Genomic DNA, 18,626 nt, shown 5'->3' with positions numbered 1-18,626 from the left:
CTCATTCCAGCTCACTACTGCAGGTAGACAGACCTCACTACTTCCAGAAAACACCCCCTTCACTCCTGGCCAGCAATTTCTCACCACCATCTTTTCATCAGCATCAAGACTTGCATTGCAAAAAAAAAAAAAGACTTGCATTGCAGATTTACTCATAGTAAGGAAAATTAGGAAGAGGGAGAAAAAAGGAAAAGGAGATGAGCAGAGAATTCTCCAAAGTTCTACACACAGGTAATTAATTTCTTCATACAGCAGTTACTGGTACCAGGCACCATGGATAATATGCAAGAACAGGCAAATATATTCCTGACCTCAGGGAGCATCCTTTGTATGTTACTTCAGATCTTCCAAGCCAGGGGATCACAACTTCAAATATTCCTCAGAAAAACCTTTAAAGCTGTTTAAGATATAGATATCTTAGCTTCTCCCACCTGAGATTCTGATTTGCCAGATATGACAGGTCAGGCCCACAGGTATTTCTGATACATAATTATAGTTGACGACCAATATTAGAAATGTTATTCTTACAGAAGTCGGAAGGCTCGGTACCTGAATTACATCACAGCACTACAGATATTATTCCCTTAGCTTTAAGTGATAGCTAATATAAGAAAGGAGGTCTCCATTCTAATGAAATTCCAGCGGCACAATAGGCTTTGCCAATGCCCGTGACAACCATGTGACAAATGCACCTCTTCTTTCACTGTCTGCTTGTAGACACTGAGCTATATTTTAGGGATATAAAAATGAAGATGACAGGGAAGGCAGACACATAAACACTCAGACCATCGTGGCACAGTAGCATAAGAGAAATTTGAAACCCAGAGATAACTGGTATCATGGAGAGCTTTGAGTAGGTTTCTAAAAGATGAGTTTTAAAAGTCCTTTTAAGTGCAAATCAGATCATTTCAACTCTCTAACAGCTTCCCAAGTCATGGAGAATAAAATCCAAACTCTTCCCCTCACACACAAACACTGGCGGAGACCTCACACTTCATCGCTGCGTCAGCCTTTTCACCCGCTGTGCTCCAGCCACATCGGCTTTCTCTTGGCTCCTCAGTCATACACAAGTTCATGCCCACCTTAAAGCCTTTGTACTTGCTATTACCTCTGCCTAGAACGTTCTTCCTCTTTATCAGCTTAACTCTTATCACCTCAAAGACAAAGTTCAGCTTCTCTGAACTTCCAATCTGAACTAGCCAAACACCAGCACACCACCACAAAGCCATTATCACTGACCTTTTATTTCTTTGTCTCCCCCAGCAGAATATAAGCTCTATGAAGACAGGGATTTTTACCTCTCTCGTTCATTGCTATATCCTTAGAGCCTAGAAGAGTATCTGGCACAGCTGCTCAATAATTATTTGCTCAATGACAGAATGAACAAATGAACCAGATAGAAGGGGAGAGGGAAAGGCTATTTCCCATTAAAATGAATAAAGAGTTTTTATTAAACAGTGAAGGCTACAGGAGCCCTCTACTTCCCTCTTTTGACTAAACTACAAGGAAATTCATTCTAAAGTTTTGAGCTTAAGCAAGTCAGAGCCAGTTTCTGTTACACGTAACAAAAAAACTCCAATTATTACAATATTGCTATTCTATATACCAGCCAATTAAGACAGAAGGAGGGGCGAAAGGAAGGGAACAGAGCAATGGGAGAGATGTGATCAGAAACAGAGGAAGGAGAAAGAGATGGAAATAGTAGGGGAAAAAAAAGATGAAGTGGAGAGCTACACAGAGGTAACAAGGAATGTGAACGAGTAACGGGCATAAAGGAAAGCCAAGAGTGAAGTGTGAGAAAAGAGGTAACTGGTTACTTCACACATGGTGTTAACTTGGCTATGGGTGTCTACCTGAACAGGGGGTGCTGTTAACGAAGAGGGGAAGAAATGGAATGCCAATGATATAGGGGGTTCTTGTCCCTCCCTGTTCTGCCTCTTGTGACAGTTACTTAATTTCTCGAGGTCTCCTAGTACAATGAGGCAGAGGAGGAGGGAAGGGTATGGGAGGGCAGGCAGGGTGAGGGGAGAGCCTATCTAAGGTCCGTCTATTTCTGTAACTTAGGGGAGAATCACTGTATATAGCTCGACTGGAGCAGTTCTTCAGAGGAGGAATTACTCTCTGGATTGCTAGAGTAGACAATTCCCACCACCATCTCACCCTGTAGTCGTTGTGTTTAACTCAAGGTCTAGGTCAACTACTGTTCCTTTAAAAAAAAAAAAAAGTAAGATAAAGTTTATCAAGGAAATCCACTTGCCCACATTCTGGGTAAATCCCCCAATTTTTAACTGTAATAGAATGATCTTAATCAACAACTAAAATCTAACTTCCTCTTCCATGAATTCAGAAGTAAAATACTGTCATTAGCCAGTACACATATATAAAATTTAATATCTAATATATTTCTTAAACTTTGTGTTAATAATGTCATAGCCCAATGTCAGGGTATTCTAAAAGTTGTTGTTTTTTAATTCAAATATCTGACTTGGAGACAAGTAAACAAAATGATTTTAGAAACTGTTTTAAAATACTAAGCACATTTTGTCACTATTTCCATTATTTCACAGATGTGTTTCCAGAAAGACAATAAAACTTAAAATTTGGCTCCTAGCAAAATATGCAGCTTGCTGCCAAAACTACAACTCCCTTACAGACACTGAGAATTTTCTCCAAACTTCACACATTTCTGAAGGGAACATAATACCACCTTCAAACTAATGGGATTTAAGGCTTTCCCAACTCCAAGACAGACAATACCCTGCAACGCTATTAAGAGAGTTACAGCATAACCCTAAATTCTTTGTACGGGATGGGTCCATTCCCATAAGTTTTCATAAGCAGTGGATTTCAAATTGAAAGCACTGCAGCTGAGACCTGGGTTACAGAAGTCAACTGCAGGACCTGGGGGTAGGAGTGGTGTGATGAAGACCTCGAGCTTGGAGTTTGCATTATTTCTCACACACTGTTAACACAAGATCAGTCACCTTGGGAATCTGAACTCCCTCCACGGCCGTCTCCTATCTTGTTCATTCCTTATTCCTTAAAACAACACAGACAGGCATTATGTTAGGTACCGAGGATATAAATGTGAGTAACTCCTCTACTCAAGGACCTCATTCTAGTAGGAGAGAGATGGCAAAGCAAGTAATAGCAAAGAGCTCATTCTAGTGGATTATATCACACGTAATTAATTACAAAACAAGGTGAGAAAAGCTATAATTAAGCCAGGTTCTGGGTCAGATAATAAGAAATGACAAAATAAACAGTTGGGAGGAGAGGAGAGGAGACTGGACCAATTACGGAAAAAACATCAGGAAGTTTCTCTGAGAAAGGAATTATGGGGTGTTTTTTTTTAATCAATTTACAAATTTCCCAAAGTAGGCCCCACTAATTGACTCACACACCCACTCACGAAAGAACTTTAAAGTCTGATTCATCCTACAGTATGTATCTTCACACGGAAAGGCTTGTCTGTCTGCTCCTTAATTTGAAACTATGAACCACAAATGTTACTCCCCTATTAAATAATTCTCTGAGGTACTACAGCAACTCTAAATATCTCTTTCAGGCTGAACTTACACTTACCTAGCCCGACTATTTACTTTAACCGTGAATTTGCTGACCAACTACATCCCTCGCTTTAGGTTCTCATCATAAGAGCCTGGTTTTCCATAATGAAAATTCAGAAGCCCTCTAAGCATTTATTATGGAAGGTGAGAGGGGGTGGACACCAGGAAGCAAGGCTGAGGCAGAGGCACAGTGAAGGAGAGAACTAAGAAAGATGCAGGGGCAGAGTGGCGCTGACATGGGACCTAGTAGCCAGCATGGGCACGGTCTGAGTTTATTGCCGTGGTGACCATATTTGGGGCACTAAGAGTCTTAGGAATAACTCAACACACAGCAACCTCAATGGAGCTGCAGTTAGCTCCTGCTTTATTTAAAATTTCAGAAAGTACATATGGAGAGGGCTTTTCAGTTATTAGTTCACTGTCCATAATAGGGAAACGGCCACTATTTTATTCACTATGTCAAATAGAAAAGAAAGACTTGAAATAAAATTTACATAGATTAAAAGTATGCACTCAAAAACCCTTACAAACCTAAGGTTTAAGATTAGATGTCGTGAGGTCAATAGGGCATTACATATCATGAGCACAAATTCAGAAACTAAACTGGACAGGCACTCACATAACAGACCCAGAGGCAGGCTCAGCGCTGGCTCCTCAGGGCCCCCAGTGCTGACCCAAGCACAGACGTTTCTCATTCAAGGTTGTCCCCAAATGAATAAATGCACATTTGGGCTGCCAGGAAGAAGGGGATGTGTAGGAGAGGAGTTTGAGGGAAACACAGTGATTTAAATGGAACTGCGATGTGCAAAGATAAATTGTATTATTCGAGGGCTTAAAACAAACTCAGCTTTTTCTAATAATCAAGTAGCAAATGAATGAAAATCATGTGGGAGCCAGCTGTACATCTTGATATTTAGAGAGAGGCACCTCTGAGGAGTTCAGGACACTTTAAAATTTACTTAAGCTGTTTGCATTAATTGCAGACTAACCCAGATGGGCCAAACAATCACCTGCATGTTCAGTGTCAAAATCGATGCCCTAAAAAACATGCAAATACATTTCAGATCTAAGCACAGCAAGCAGATTCTCCAATGGCTGTGAGCAGCAAAATCAATTTCATGGATAAAGACTTTTCTTTAATAAAACAGGACAGAATATAAAATGTCAGTATACCTCACCCATTGTAAGATAAAAATTGTTTCATGAACCTTTTGTTTCAATTATTCATGTGAATGGTATGTGCATGTCTGTGTGTGTGTGTGTGTGTGTGTGTGTGTGTGTGTGTATGTATGAGTATGTGAACTAAGCTGCAATGTAAAATATGTTTCTTACTGTGGATTATAGTGAAAAAACTTGGAAAACCCAGTCCTAAGATAAACTACTTCATGTCACTCCTTGGTTCTCCTGTTTTTCTATCTCCTGTTTTCTATCATTCCTGACACTTAGAACCACTTTAGGACATTCATAGACATCACTGAGGCGAATGTGAGGAAAACTGCCATTTCGCCTGGTTGCTACACAAACTTATTGGAGTGTTAGCTCCATCAGCCAGAATTAAAGCTTAGATGCTGCCCGGAAGAGAAACTGCATGACCAGTGTATTGGAAACATTGCTTTCCAGCTGGAACATCCTACCCTTTCACACTACATGCTGTTTTGAATCTTCTGCAGAATATTGTGGTTTAGACACAGTATTATTACAAGACTAGCACTGCTCAGCTATGTGCTGTGGGTGGATATACCTCCAACTGAGAACTTGGCGGAGGGTTCTAGTCTCTCTCTTTCACTAACTGGATTTGACCCTGGGCAAGACACTTGACCTCTCTGGTCTCAGATTCTCCATCTGAGAAAGCAGGACTGGAGCAGGATTTTTTTTTCCTAGTCAGTTTCTTACAGAGATACTTCAGTGGTTCTGCAAAAGTGAGTCTTTTGGGTTTTTTTTGGCACCAAGTCACATGATGATAATGAATAATGTCTTCAGGGCTTTCAGTGTCTCTTTTCTAATTTTTTTCCATAAAAAATGAATACAGTTGGGCTTCCCTGGTGGCGCAGTGGTTGAGAGTCCGCCTGCAGATGCAGGGGACACAGGTTCATGCCCCGGTCCAGGAAGATCCCACATGCTGCGGAGCGGCTGGGCCCGTGAGCCATGGCCGCTGAGCCTGCACGTCCGGAGCCTGTGCTCCGCAGCGGGAGAGGCCACAACAGTGAGAGGCCCGGGTACCGCAAAAAAAAAAAAAAAAAAAAAAACAACAACAACAAAAATGAATACAGTTAAATTTTTTTTAATGCAACTGATTGAAAATTTTTCCAGTATTCTTTTTTTTTTTTGAGCATTTGAATTAGTTCTTATTGAAAAGTATATGGAGAGTATATATATATTTTTTTTTTTTTTTGCAGTACGCAGTCCTCTCACTGTTGTGGCCTCTCCCGTTGCGGAGCACAGGCTCCGGACGCGCAGGCTCCGGACGCGCAGGCTCAGCGGCCATGGCTCACGGGCCCAGCCACTCCGCGGCATGTGGGATCCTCCCGGACCGGGGCACGAACCCGTGTCCCCTGCAACGGCAGGCGGACTCTCAACCACTGCGCCACCAGGGAAGCCCCGTGATTGACATTTTTAAACAACAACTTATATGCATAAATAAGGATTTTCCCCTACTGAGAAAAACAGAAAGAATGCTGGGGCTAAAATGAAGACTATCATCCATAATACTGATTTCAAATGTTTATATATATTAACAAAGTCCATTTCAGTTCTAAAATTTTAGAGAGCTATTTAAAACACCTTATTTTACTCCGTAAATTTAAAAAAGTAATACCTCAAAACACTGTGATTCTTGTTGTTATTTCTATAATTAGTACTGACTTCCTAATTTATTTTTAAGCACTCCAGCTTTATAATTACCCCATATCAAACTTTCAAGAATCGTGGAAGATAACTTATTTATCAATGTGTTTATCAATGTTACTAATGTTTATTTATCAATTAAACATTCGGTCATTCATGCAAGTATTCACTGAGCACTTAGGATGTGTCAGACACTGTTCTAGATGCTGCGGCTGCTGTGGGGAACAAAACGAAATTTCCCATTCCAAGCATTAAGTAAGTACATCCCTGGCTTCCCTGGGGGTGCAGTGGTTGGGAGTCCGCCTGCCAATGAGGGGGACACAGGTTCGAGCCCTGGTCCGGGAAGATCCCGCGTGCCACGGAGCAACTAAGCCCGTGCGCCACAACTACTGAGCCTGCGCTCTGGAGCCCCGTGCTCCACAATGGGAGAGCCCACCGCAACAAGAAGCCTGCGCGCCGCAACAAGGAGTAGACCCCACTCACCGCAACTGGAGAAAGCCCGTGTGCAGCAAGGAAGACCCAATGCAGCCAAAAATAAAATAAATTTTTTAAAAAAAAGTACATCCCCTGAATTCAGTATGGAAATGAAACAAACGGACATAAGCTTTTCACATACAAAGTATATGCCTTTTCAAGGCTACTAATGAGATTCAAAACTGTGTGAGCAGACACAGTATCACCCTTGAAATATACTGTCCTAAGTACAGTGTGCGTGTGTGTCTGTGTGTGTGTGTGTCTGTGTGTGTGTGTTTACAGCACAGAGGAAACTTGTTAGCAGGAAGAAGGGGGAAAAAAAAGACTGAAAAGACAGTTAAACTTGAGAAACAAACCTTCCACAAGTGAAAAGCAAACAGCTAATTTCTCTAGCCCACAGCTAAATGAAACATGTAAGGAGAGTTGAAAAAGATAATATCGCTCTATCCATATGCAGAAGATTAACAGAATTTCCAAATTCAAAGAGTTTGAAATTGAAAATGCTATACGATTTTAGGGAGACTGACCTGCTTAAAGACACCAAAAATGCAAGGATAAAAGCCTCTCTGGCCCACTTGCAGGCACTAGCATTCTTGCCTATCAAGCTATAAAAGGAAGGAACTGCAAACAGGAAATTGCCCTGCCCCAGCCATAAGCCACTCCTCCCTTCCTCTCCACAATTTCTATAAGCAGAAGCAAACGCTACCTGGTAGGTTTACCAAGAAGCCACAGAGGTTGACAGAACACCGGTAGCTGACATCCACTTTATTACTATTTTAATAAATATTTAAGGTAAACACCTTTATTATTTTGAACCAACTATTTTCTTGATAATTTTACCTACATTTTAAATAACATTTGTTTAACCTATAGTTTTTTTAATGATAATTTAAAGCAGTTCTGAAATTGCAATTTATGGATGAACTGTGAGTCAGAAATAAGACAAAAACAAATTCAGAGTCAGTTGGCCTCGTTTACCATTTTCCAATGATTTAAACACACACACACACACACACACACACACACATGTTAACCACTTTTAAATAATACTGTCCCAAATATAATTTTTTGTAAAATTCAGTAAGCCACTCAGTGTTAAATAATCAATAAGTCCATTATCAGCAGTTCCAATTAACCATCTTTGTATTCAACCACACAGAAGTACTTATTAATACAGCATTTTGATAAGTAACAGAACTTAAGGTATACGGACTTCTTAACTTCTTACAGAAACTTGGACTGGTGGATGTGATTTCTAGGGGTCTACATCTATTTAGACAAATTAGACACAGGGAAATGACTTCTTTTTTTAAAGGAAAGAGACTGATAGTAACTTTTCAACTTTTAATGGTCCAAATACAGTAATAAACAAATTTAAAAAACACAAGCTATTCAAAAAGTTAATAAACCCACAAATAAAACTACAGCAATAATCAACCTAGGTACTAATCATTAAAAATGATTAGTAAAACAATGAAATATTTTCACCAATTAAATTTTTATGTTTTTTTATTTTACTGAAGTATAGTTGATTTACAACGTGTTAATTTCTGCTGTACAGCAAAGTGATTCAGTTATACATATATATTCTTTTTCATATTCTTTTCCATTATGGTTTATCACAGAATATTGAATAGAGTTCCCTGTGCTATACAGTAGGACCGTGTTGTTTATCCGTCCTATATATACTAGTTTGCATCTGCATTCCCCAAACTCCCAATCCTTCCCTCCCCCAGCCCTACCAAGTAAATTTTTAAATCTTTAGTGTTTATCCCCATTATGCAAAGGTATATAACACTGAAGAGTCCACATGATACCAAATTTAGTGGAAATTGGCTTAAATATGGTAATATACTCCAAGAGCCTAAAGTTATGCTGATTTTTTTTAATCTATTAATCACACTTCTGGCAATCTAAAGACAAAAATCCACAGAAAGAAGCATTCACAGTGCAGAAAGTTGTTTGTCACATCATAAAAAATTTTGAAAAGAATCTAAAATGTTTAACAATGGTATGTACTCTAAAGGGAATATTATTTGGTCACGTAGGTAACAAAAAGGCAAAACATATGTAGGCCAAGGGAAAAAAGGTTCACAAAACTACACTGCAATTATACCTAAGTAAATAGTTCAAACTTAGAGAGATATAATTACAAGAGAAACTTTCTACTTTTCTTCCACAATGTGGTTATGCCAATTTGTTAGGTTAAATTCATTAAATTATCCTCTTTTCAAACTAGATGTTTAAAATAATTTAATCATTTCCCAACCCCTCCTATCCTCCCCCAAAAGCATCCTCCCCTCCATGCCATGCCCCCCATCTGATATTCCCTTCCCAACTTGGCCTACTGGGGTTGGTCATCCTTGATCCCTCTCAGATCTCTCCAGGTTTGACCCTGGTCCCCCAACACCAACACCAGAAGGCAGGGAGCTATTCACCTTAGTATCCTCAACTCCTAGAACAATACCTCATGTATGACAAGGCCTGGAAGAACACTTGTTGAATGAATTTTTATCCAAATTTGGCACTTATTACTACACACTTCTCCCAAATTACTTGTTGCTCATCTGTTCCCCTATTCTAAAGCTAGGCATTCATTCTTTCTTCGTTTTTTATTTCTTTCTTTTTAAAAAAATTTTTATTTTATTTCCCAGAGCCCACCACAATGCTGAGTCGAGCTCATGTGAGCTAAATAAATACTCACTGAACTAACGAATACCTGAATACACATCTCAAAAATGAGAAATTCATTTGCTTTAGACAGGTTCTTCCTTTAGAATGCAGATAACGTCCTAGGAGGGGGGAAAAAACTCATACACACACCTTCACAGCTTCCAGTGAATGATTCTAAGCAATCATCACATTAACAACCTTCTGAGTGTTACTGAGTCAAGGAAGGATCTAAGTGTGAAAAGGGATGGAAAGGAGGGAAGACAAGCAGAGAAAAAGAGGCGAGCAGCCTTTGGCTCTTCAGGCGAAGTAAGACAATGGCTCAGAAAATGATTTGGAAGGCCACATAACTTTCCTGCCTAGAGCACCAGCCACTCCTAAGTGCTTAAAATGCCAGGCACTGCCCTGACACCTTCATGAGCATGACCTCCTTCAGTCCTCACTGCAACTATGTTAGGCGGGGTGTTATTATCTCTGTTTTAAAGATGGAAAAAACAGGAGTTTGGATGAGTTAAATAACTTGGTCAAGACACACAAAAAACAAGTGAATTCAAGGCCAAGCCTGTGGCTCTGCTGAAGTCTTTGCTCTCAACCACTACACCAGATGGAGAACGGCTTCTCTGCAATTAGTAGTAGACTTAGAGGTATAATATAACTGCTAAGGCCTTAAGTATAGTCTACAAAACAAATAGCAGACATAGATATGGTTAAAAAGTCTACAAACCTTAGCCTTGTCATCCCTGATTCAGACATGACATCTGGTTCAGGCCAGTCCCAGTTAATCCATAATTAGACCCCTTATTTAGCAATATGAGGCCTTAACAAGTGCGTTTAGGAACATACAATGTGGTAACCAGAATCCTCCACAAAGCTGAAAAAATTCTTAATTCTTTAACTCTGAATTATTTTCCAATCCTTCAATCATCATGGCCTGCTCCAAATTCTCCTTGATCTCTTTACCATAGTTCTGTGAACCGAAAACAATACAGAAACAAGTGAGGATTTGGTCTCTAAGCATGTGGCAAGAGCCTAATTAATTCATGCTTTTAATTTTTTAAAAGCCATCTTCTTCAAATTCATATGGGAGTATTTTGGATGCTATGATAATCTAAGCATCCTAACTCTAAAACAGAAACTGCACTGAGTATTGTCCTGGAAGGGAAACACCTTTCCAACAAAGTTGGTCTGTTCTTAAAATCTGAGCCCTCCATCTCAAGGAGCACAACGTCACAGCTTAGGGATAAAGAGATGCTTCATGAGTGGGGACTGCCCTGAAATGGGTGCCTGTCATCTGCTGAGCGTCACTGTGATCTCCAGTGGCCACATCATTCCAGCAACTCTGGCTTTCAGATCACCCACAGAGAAGGGTTTGTGGATTTCCTACTGAACATGATGTTCTGTATTTTATCTCCTTTTTGATACTCATGACACCTCTAGGAGATAAAACATAAAAAGGCTCTCCCTCACTTACAGATAAGGAAATAGAAACACAAAAGCTTCTGTGACATACTTAAAGTCATGATCTAACAGAGAAACCACAGGCAAAGCCCTGACTCTGTAGGTACATAATGTCTGCACAAGATGTCACACTCAAAAGCAAGGGATGATAGTTGTACAACAATATGAACGTACCTAATACTACTGAACTATACCCTTAAAAATGCTTAAGATTCATCAAAGAAAAAAAGACTTTTGGTAACTATGTATAGTGACAGATGTTAACTGGATTTGTTGCAGTGGTCATTTTGCAATTATTTGCAGATATTGAATCATTTTGTTGTACCTCTGAAACTAATATGTTATGTCAGTTATACCTCAATAAAAAATAATAAAAAACAAAGAAAAAATTATTAATATAGTAAATTTTACATAGTATTTTACCATAATAAAAATAATTGAAAACAAAGTTTATCAAAAAAGAAAAAAAAAAAGAAGCAAGATAGTGATGTGACTTTGTATACAGGTACTGTCCTTGGTCTATAACCTTTGCTTTGATTCTGCATCTTTAAAGATCATGGTTGAGGGACTTCCCTGGTGGTACAGTGGTTAAGAATCCACCTGCCAATGCAGGGGACACGGGTTCGAGCACTGGTCCGGGAAGATCCCACATGCCGTGGAGCAACTAAGCCCCTGTACCACAACTACTGAGCCTGCACTCTACAGCCCGCAAGCCACAACTACGGAGCCCAAGTGCCACAACTACTGAAGCCCGCAGGCCTAGAGCCCGTGCTCCACAACAAAGAGAAGCCACTGCAATGAGAAGCCCGCACATCGCAACGAAGAGTAGCCCTCACTCACCACAACTAGAGAAAGCCCTTGTGCAGCAAGGAAGACCCAACGCAGCCAAAAATTTTTTTTTAATAAATAAATTAAAAAGAAAAACAATGGTTGGCTCAATCATTACTGCAAATATTTCCAGTAATGAGGAAGACATGACTTTAAACTTTATGTCCAATTTGATCCAATTTGATCATTTTCAGTTTCTCTCTGAAGTTACCCAAAGAAAGTCACCTTCCTTCTTTCTTTCATATTTTACCATTCCATTATTCATTCATTCAGTAGATATTTATGCAGCATCTACCATAGGCCAGGCACAGTTCTAAACTGATGCTCAGTGTTCAAGTACCGAAATAGTTCCATTCCAGTTGGTAAATCCTCCAGTCCCCTCCAGGCTGGCCACCTCGTCTCCTCCCTGAGGCCCTGCCCCCAACCCTGGACTTTCCCATGATTCAGCACAGCAGAAAGGCCCCACTGTGGCCAGTTTCCAGTTCAACTGGTGAATGCCTGGGCCTAACCCCTGATTAAATAGTTTATCACCTCCTAGACACAGCAATGAACAAAACTGACAAGGTCCCTACCCTCTAGTCTAGGAAAGAAATAATAAACAAGTAAATACACAAATGAACCAGATAATTTCAAGTAGTAGAGTACTACAAAATAATGACTAAAACAGCAAAGGGCTAGAGGGTGACTGGAGGTGGAGGAAACAAGGTAAAACTCAAGAGAAAGTCTCTCTGAGGAGGTGACATCAGATCAGAAGGAAGAAGCAATGCAAGGGTCTGAGGTAAAAACCCGAGGTGAGAGAGAGAGAACAGAAATATCAAGGCCTTCCGGCAGGAGCACACTTGCGATTCCACAGCTAGAAGGCCAGTGTGATGGGAGCATCTTGAGTAAGGTGATCACAGAGGGAGAAAGGGCCAGATCAGGGAGGACCTTCATGGCATTGGTAAGGAGGCTGAATTTCATGCCAAGAAGAGCGAGCGATCATTAGACAGACTTGAAAGAGGGCAATGATCTAATTTATAGTTTTAAAACATCACTCTGACAATTGTGTAGCAACTGGATTAAAGGGAAGCAAGGGTGTGAAAAGGAGACAATGTATGAAGCTGTGGTGGGCATCCAGGTGAACGGTGACAGTGGCTTGGACTAGGTGATAGCAACAGAGAGGGAAAGAAGTATTCTGACTCAATATGTGTTTTAGAGTTAGAAATTACTGATGAGTATAATGTGGGAAGAGGAAACAACAGGAATCAAAATGACTACTATCCTTTGATTCAGTAAGTTGCTGATGGTAGCTCATTTACTAAAAAGGCAATGAGTAGGGGAATAAATAGGTTTGTGGAGAGAAGGAATAAAAACTTCTGTCACAGTAAATGTGACATATCATTTAGATATATTATGTGGTGCTATCAGACAGGCAGTTAGATATTTGACCTTGATAATAATCCTGTGAAGTAGACCAGAAAACCCTGGTATTAGCCAAATTTTACAAATGAGAAGAATAAGGCTCAGGGAAAAAGGCTTGTCTTAGTACAAATTAGTCGTCAGTGCCCCTTGATAGAGGGCTGATACCACATATTAAAAAGAGGAACACCTTCACAGCTGGGGATTCTGAAAAATACACATGTACATAGCCCCCCCCGTTTGGCTACACGGCTACTCCAAAAGTAAAAGTCTTTTATGCCCAAGAAGATTCCCCCAGGAGATTATGACTTACCCAAATAGCAATATGTAATACATATGAATCTTAGCTGAAATGTATGTATAATGCCATTACTGTCTTCTTAAAATACTTGAGTCAACTATTAAATGCATACATATAATACAAAGTAAGGCACAAAATTTTCTTTAAGGAAAGTTTACAATTCCTGGTTCTCATATTTTTTAAGGGTTGTGTCAAAAAGCTCTCTGGGGAACACATTTCTAAAATTAGAAAAGAAAATCAGCTGGGAAATGACTAGTAAAATAATCATTACACTGCCTCTCAGAACCGTAATCAGCATTTAAGACAAGCTCATGCTGCCCTCAGCATTTCCTTAGACTGCTTTTCTTTCATTTGGCTGCTTTAAAGTGGTGGAAACTTCTGCATTAGAAGATATATTTTATCCCCAAGCTCAACGCATCTATTAGAACTAAACTTCCATTCAAAATTCCAAAGGTGCCATGCTGAAATTAAGGAAGACACTAAAATCAGGAAGGACGGGCATTAAGAAAGAAAATAAAAGAAAGAAGGGGTGAAGGAGGGGAAGAGGGGGGAAGGAGCGAGTAGCAAATGACCTCTTCCTGATGGCAATCCCTGTGACAAAGGACTCACGAATAACATGCTCAAAAACATCACAAAACCCCTCAGGAAGACAGGCTTGTTTACGTGGCTTGAATCCAGAGGTTATTACAGACTCTCCATAATTTAAACATGGTGTCAATTATCAGTTTCAAATAAATAGTAATTATCAAAGTGAAAAATAAGCATGCCTGCTTAATTCAGCTTAAACCAGCACTTCTCTGAACCTTCATGCCAACAGCCAGCTTTTCATGCATGCTCTTAAAATAAAAGCAAGAGCCTGGCTGGCGCTACAAATAATCCTAGTATCCTCAGAATTGGAAGGAAACTTAGAGGTCATTATATCCAACCCTCTCATTTTACAGATAAGGAAACTAAGTAAAGCTAAGAAAGATAAAGTGGCTTACCCCTCATCCTAGAGCCACTTTAGGATGAAACACTGTGCTTCTGATTCCTAGTCATGATTCCAAATACTATAGCATGCTGTCTATGGAGCAGGAAAGAAAAGTACCACAAGGGATGGCCCAAGGCTTTACTGTAGCCACATCCTGATGAGAAAAGGTGGACAGAGCTGGGCATCTCAGTTCTGGAAAAAAGGCCCCGGGCTGCGGTCTGGCTGTCAGCCTGCCACTATCCGCAGCCTACACCCTGCAACAGCTGACAGTCTTTTCAACAGCACAGCTGGGCTTTTTCCCCCAAAGCTTTTGGGTTGATGTGGCAGAGTTTGATGTCTAGTAGCTGGTGCCTCCTTCCATCAAGGTCTTCAGAAGGAAGCCGCTGAAAGGTCAGGCAGCAGTGAGCTTCCAGGCTTTAGAGAAACACCGACCTTCCTGAAGGATGAGAGGGAAAAGGACACCTCTCTCCCCTGCCTGCCCAATCCCAGTATATATAGAAAATTCTAGAAGTATTCACAACAAAATTGTGTAGCACATGGGCTTCCCTGGTGGCACAGTGGTTGAGAGTCCGCCTGCCGATGCAGGGGACAAGGGTTTGTGCCCCGGTCCGGGAGGATCCCGCATGCCGCAGAGCGGCTGGGCCCGTGGGCCATGGCCCGTGAGCCTGCGCATCCGGAGCCTGTGCTCCGCAATGGGAGAGGCCACAACAGTGAGAGGCCTGCGTACCACAGAAGAAAAAAAAAAGTTAAAAAAAAAAAAAATTGTGTAGCACATTCATGGGGAACTCACATTTACATTTTAGTGCCTACAGAGAACAAAATTTCTAATCAAAATTATTTTTGAAAAGTCATGTCTAGTCATTAGGGAAGTTGCAATATAAGCAGGATTTATATTCAGTTTGCTTACTGCAAACACTTGTATAGATAAATAAATGGACTGATAATAATAACAATAATGATCCTCCCCCATGCAATCAAGGATTTCCTCTTATCCCCAAAAAAAGGAAACCATTAAGTCTTTAATAATCTTCCACTATATATTTTTTTCCTGTGAATATCCTTTCTGGGTATTCTTTTTATTAAAAACACCTATACAACTGTGGAATACAAGCTACACATTGCAGTCCCAAGATTCTCTCATTAGCTAATGGAAAATAAGATCCAAGAGTAAACAGATGATCAATACTGGTCCACACTTTCCATTCCAGATCAATTCCTAAGCTGCTAATAATCTTCACCATCTCCCAATTCCACTGAAAAAGTGGCCTGGATTTTATCTGGCAGTGTTAGCATTCCATTGGCCTGATTATAGAAAATAATCATGAAAAAAGTACTTACGGCATAAGCACCTATCAAAAATGCTGCGTTTGCTCTTTTCCGTTGGTCAAAACAGGTGTAGTGCACAATTTTCTTTCGTGATAAACTGTATGACTAGAAAGAGGGAATAAAAAGAGTTCGTGTAACCACAGAGACAATTCACAATCAGTGAAATTTAACAACTTTCGACTTCAATTTCTATGGCATTCATACATAAGTTGTACGGGATGGAGGGATACTAGCTCATACTTTTTACAGCTCAATCATAATGTAAGAATTAGCACATACCAAATATATTTCTCTCCAAGAAAGGAGACTGATACAATGGGAGATAAATTATTGGCATCTTTATTATAGCAGGACTCATTTTTGAAGATTTACTCTTGATCTTATATGTAAAGTCTATTCATCCTTTTTCATTCCCTAACACACCACACCCACTCCCAGAAAATTTATCTATGCTTTTCATATTATGCCATTTGTTTTTAAATGTGTCAACCAATCTATTTTCCTCTCTAAAAATTTTTAAATGTCTATATTAACCAGAGCACCAATATTAATATTTTCTTTTTATAATGTTCTATTAAAAAATCTCCTTTTAATTACCTGAAAATAAATGGTTAATGGAAAAAAATGAACCATCAAAAGGATTATGTCAGCAAACATCTTAATACAATAGCCATATATTAAATTCATGGACTCAAATGAACAGTTATTAAGCACCAGCTGCTATACGCCAGGCAATATGCTGCATGCTCAACGATATCCAAAATAAGCGACATAGTGTATTGTACACATGCTGAACATGAAAAGGTAAAAACAAAAAGATCTGTTAAAATGAAATCAAATTATTAGTAAAAGTTCAAACATAAGACAATGAGAACATGATACAACTCAATGAAATCCACTCCATTTCCTCATATTTCAAAACAGTTATATGGTTTTCCTCATATTTCAAAACAAATGGTTTTCAAAATACAGACACATAAGTACATTTTCATATTTATCTATAAATTCATACCGACTAGAAAGGCAGCTTTTTATATGCTACACACTAACCACAACCCACAGAATATCTGCTTTTAGAGCCCCCTTAAAAATGTAAGAACTCAACTATATACCTTTCTTTACCCTGCTGTTTTCTACAAGGAAAAGAAGCTCTTCTAAAACTCTGAAGTCCATTCTAAGATGAAACAGCAACATTCTGGCTTTAATGTGTAACCACAGAAAACATAGTTCTATGCATCATGGCTGTAAGCCTAGAAACCCTCACCGTCCCAAGTCAGGCATTTCTTTGATAACCAAGAATCATGTTCTGAAAATGGCACTGCTCTTTTATTATTTTTTTTAATTTATTTATTTATCTTTGGCTATATTGGGTCTTCACTGCTGCACACGGGCTTTCTCTAGTTGAGGTGCACGGGCTTCTCACTGTGGTGGCTTCTCTTGTTGCGGAGCACGGGCTCTAGGCGCGCAGGCTTCAGTAGCTGTGGCATGCAGCCTCCGTAGTTGTGGCTCGTGGGCTCTAAGGCACAGGCTCAGTAGTTGTGGCACACAGGGTTAGGTGCTCAGCAGCATGTGAGATCTTCCCAGACCTGGGCTCAAACCTGCGTCCCCTGCATTGGCAGGTGGATTCTTAAACACTGCGCCACCAGGGAAGTCCAGCACTGCTCTTTTAAATTGAACTTTGAAAAATAAGTGTTGGCCTCAAACCTCCTTGAGGTTTGGTCTCTTATTACCAAAGTCCTTATTTCCAGACAAGCTTACTAAAATACCCCTATGACATAAAGTTTAAAAGAGTACATTTAAAAACAATGATAATAAATTTTTTTTTAAAGAGTACATTTTATTCAATTCAGGTCAGTGGAGTTAAAGCACACAAGTTATCTAAAGACTTTAAGGTCACTATCAGTGGTGTTGACACTTGTCTACTTACTTTCTCAATTTGGAATTGTTACCTGCTGGACATTTCTCATTTGTTTGTTTTTGCCAGTGATTTATCTCCATCAATAAGTTATGTTTGATTTATTGAAAGAAGAATCAAGGCTCTTAAGACCTAAGCTTCTTCTACGGTCTCTAAATCCTACACTACCTAAAGACTGCCTTACAGAGGCCATGACCCCGTTAACATGAGTCAGATGGAACACAAGGACTCAGCTCTTCTGGCTCTCAGCCTCTCACTATTTTCATTTCCTGGATCCCTAACACACCTCTGAGGAAGTTTAAATTATGTTTCGATGCCCTTTCCTACTAAGAGTTTAGGTTTCATAACAAGCTACTCTCATCATTAAATAATGTGGAATTTATTTTACAAATTTACTCACCAACAGTGACAAACTCCTATTGCTGTTTTTTCATCGTCAATGGTCTTTACTGTTGGATTGTTTTTGAACTTTTTGTGTTTGCCTCTTTTTTGTTTTTCTCTCTAATTCTAAAGTATACAGAATGCAGAGAACCATCCTACAATGGGAACCATGAGGACAGAATTCTGAAGGAAATTTTCTTTTCACTGTATACTTATACATTTTTTAAAGTAAACATAATACAAATTAAAATTTTAAGGGAAGATTTTTTTTACCTTTACAAGCTTTCAGAAATTATATCAGATAAAGAATATTCTTCACAAAATCTACCTAGAAATTTTAACTATTTTAAAATACCTGGACTTCCCTGGTGGCGTAGTGGTTAAGCATCCGCCTGCCAATGTAGGGGACACGGGTTCAAGCCCTGGTCCAGGAAGATCCCACATGCCGCGGAGCAACTAAGTCCGTGCGCCACAACTACTGAGCCTGTGCTC

General features: G+C 39.7%; 1 protein-coding gene across 5 annotated transcripts in view; it reads right to left on the bottom strand.

Annotated features, from left to right (window-relative positions):
- The window catches only part of CDC14A (cell division cycle 14A), a 178,434-nt gene that overhangs the window by 127,714 nt on the left and 32,094 nt on the right, over positions 1-18,626 (bottom strand). For all 5 annotated transcript variants that reach the window (XM_024751234.1, XM_024751233.1, XM_024751238.1 and 2 more), the window contains one exon: positions 15,851-15,943. In XM_024751234.1, the coding sequence (XP_024607002.1) occupies positions 15,851-15,943 (93 nt within the window). The remainder of the gene's footprint in view (positions 1-15,850; positions 15,944-18,626) is intronic.

This window comes from Neophocaena asiaeorientalis, unplaced genomic scaffold, assembly GCF_003031525.2.
Source record: "Neophocaena asiaeorientalis asiaeorientalis breed wild unplaced genomic scaffold, Neophocaena_asiaeorientalis_V1.1 scaffold147, whole genome shotgun sequence".
NCBI classification, from domain to species: Eukaryota; Metazoa; Chordata; class Mammalia; order Artiodactyla; family Phocoenidae; genus Neophocaena; species Neophocaena asiaeorientalis.
The sequence above is the reverse complement of the archived record's forward strand: the minus strand, read 5'-3'. Positions and strand labels throughout refer to the sequence as shown.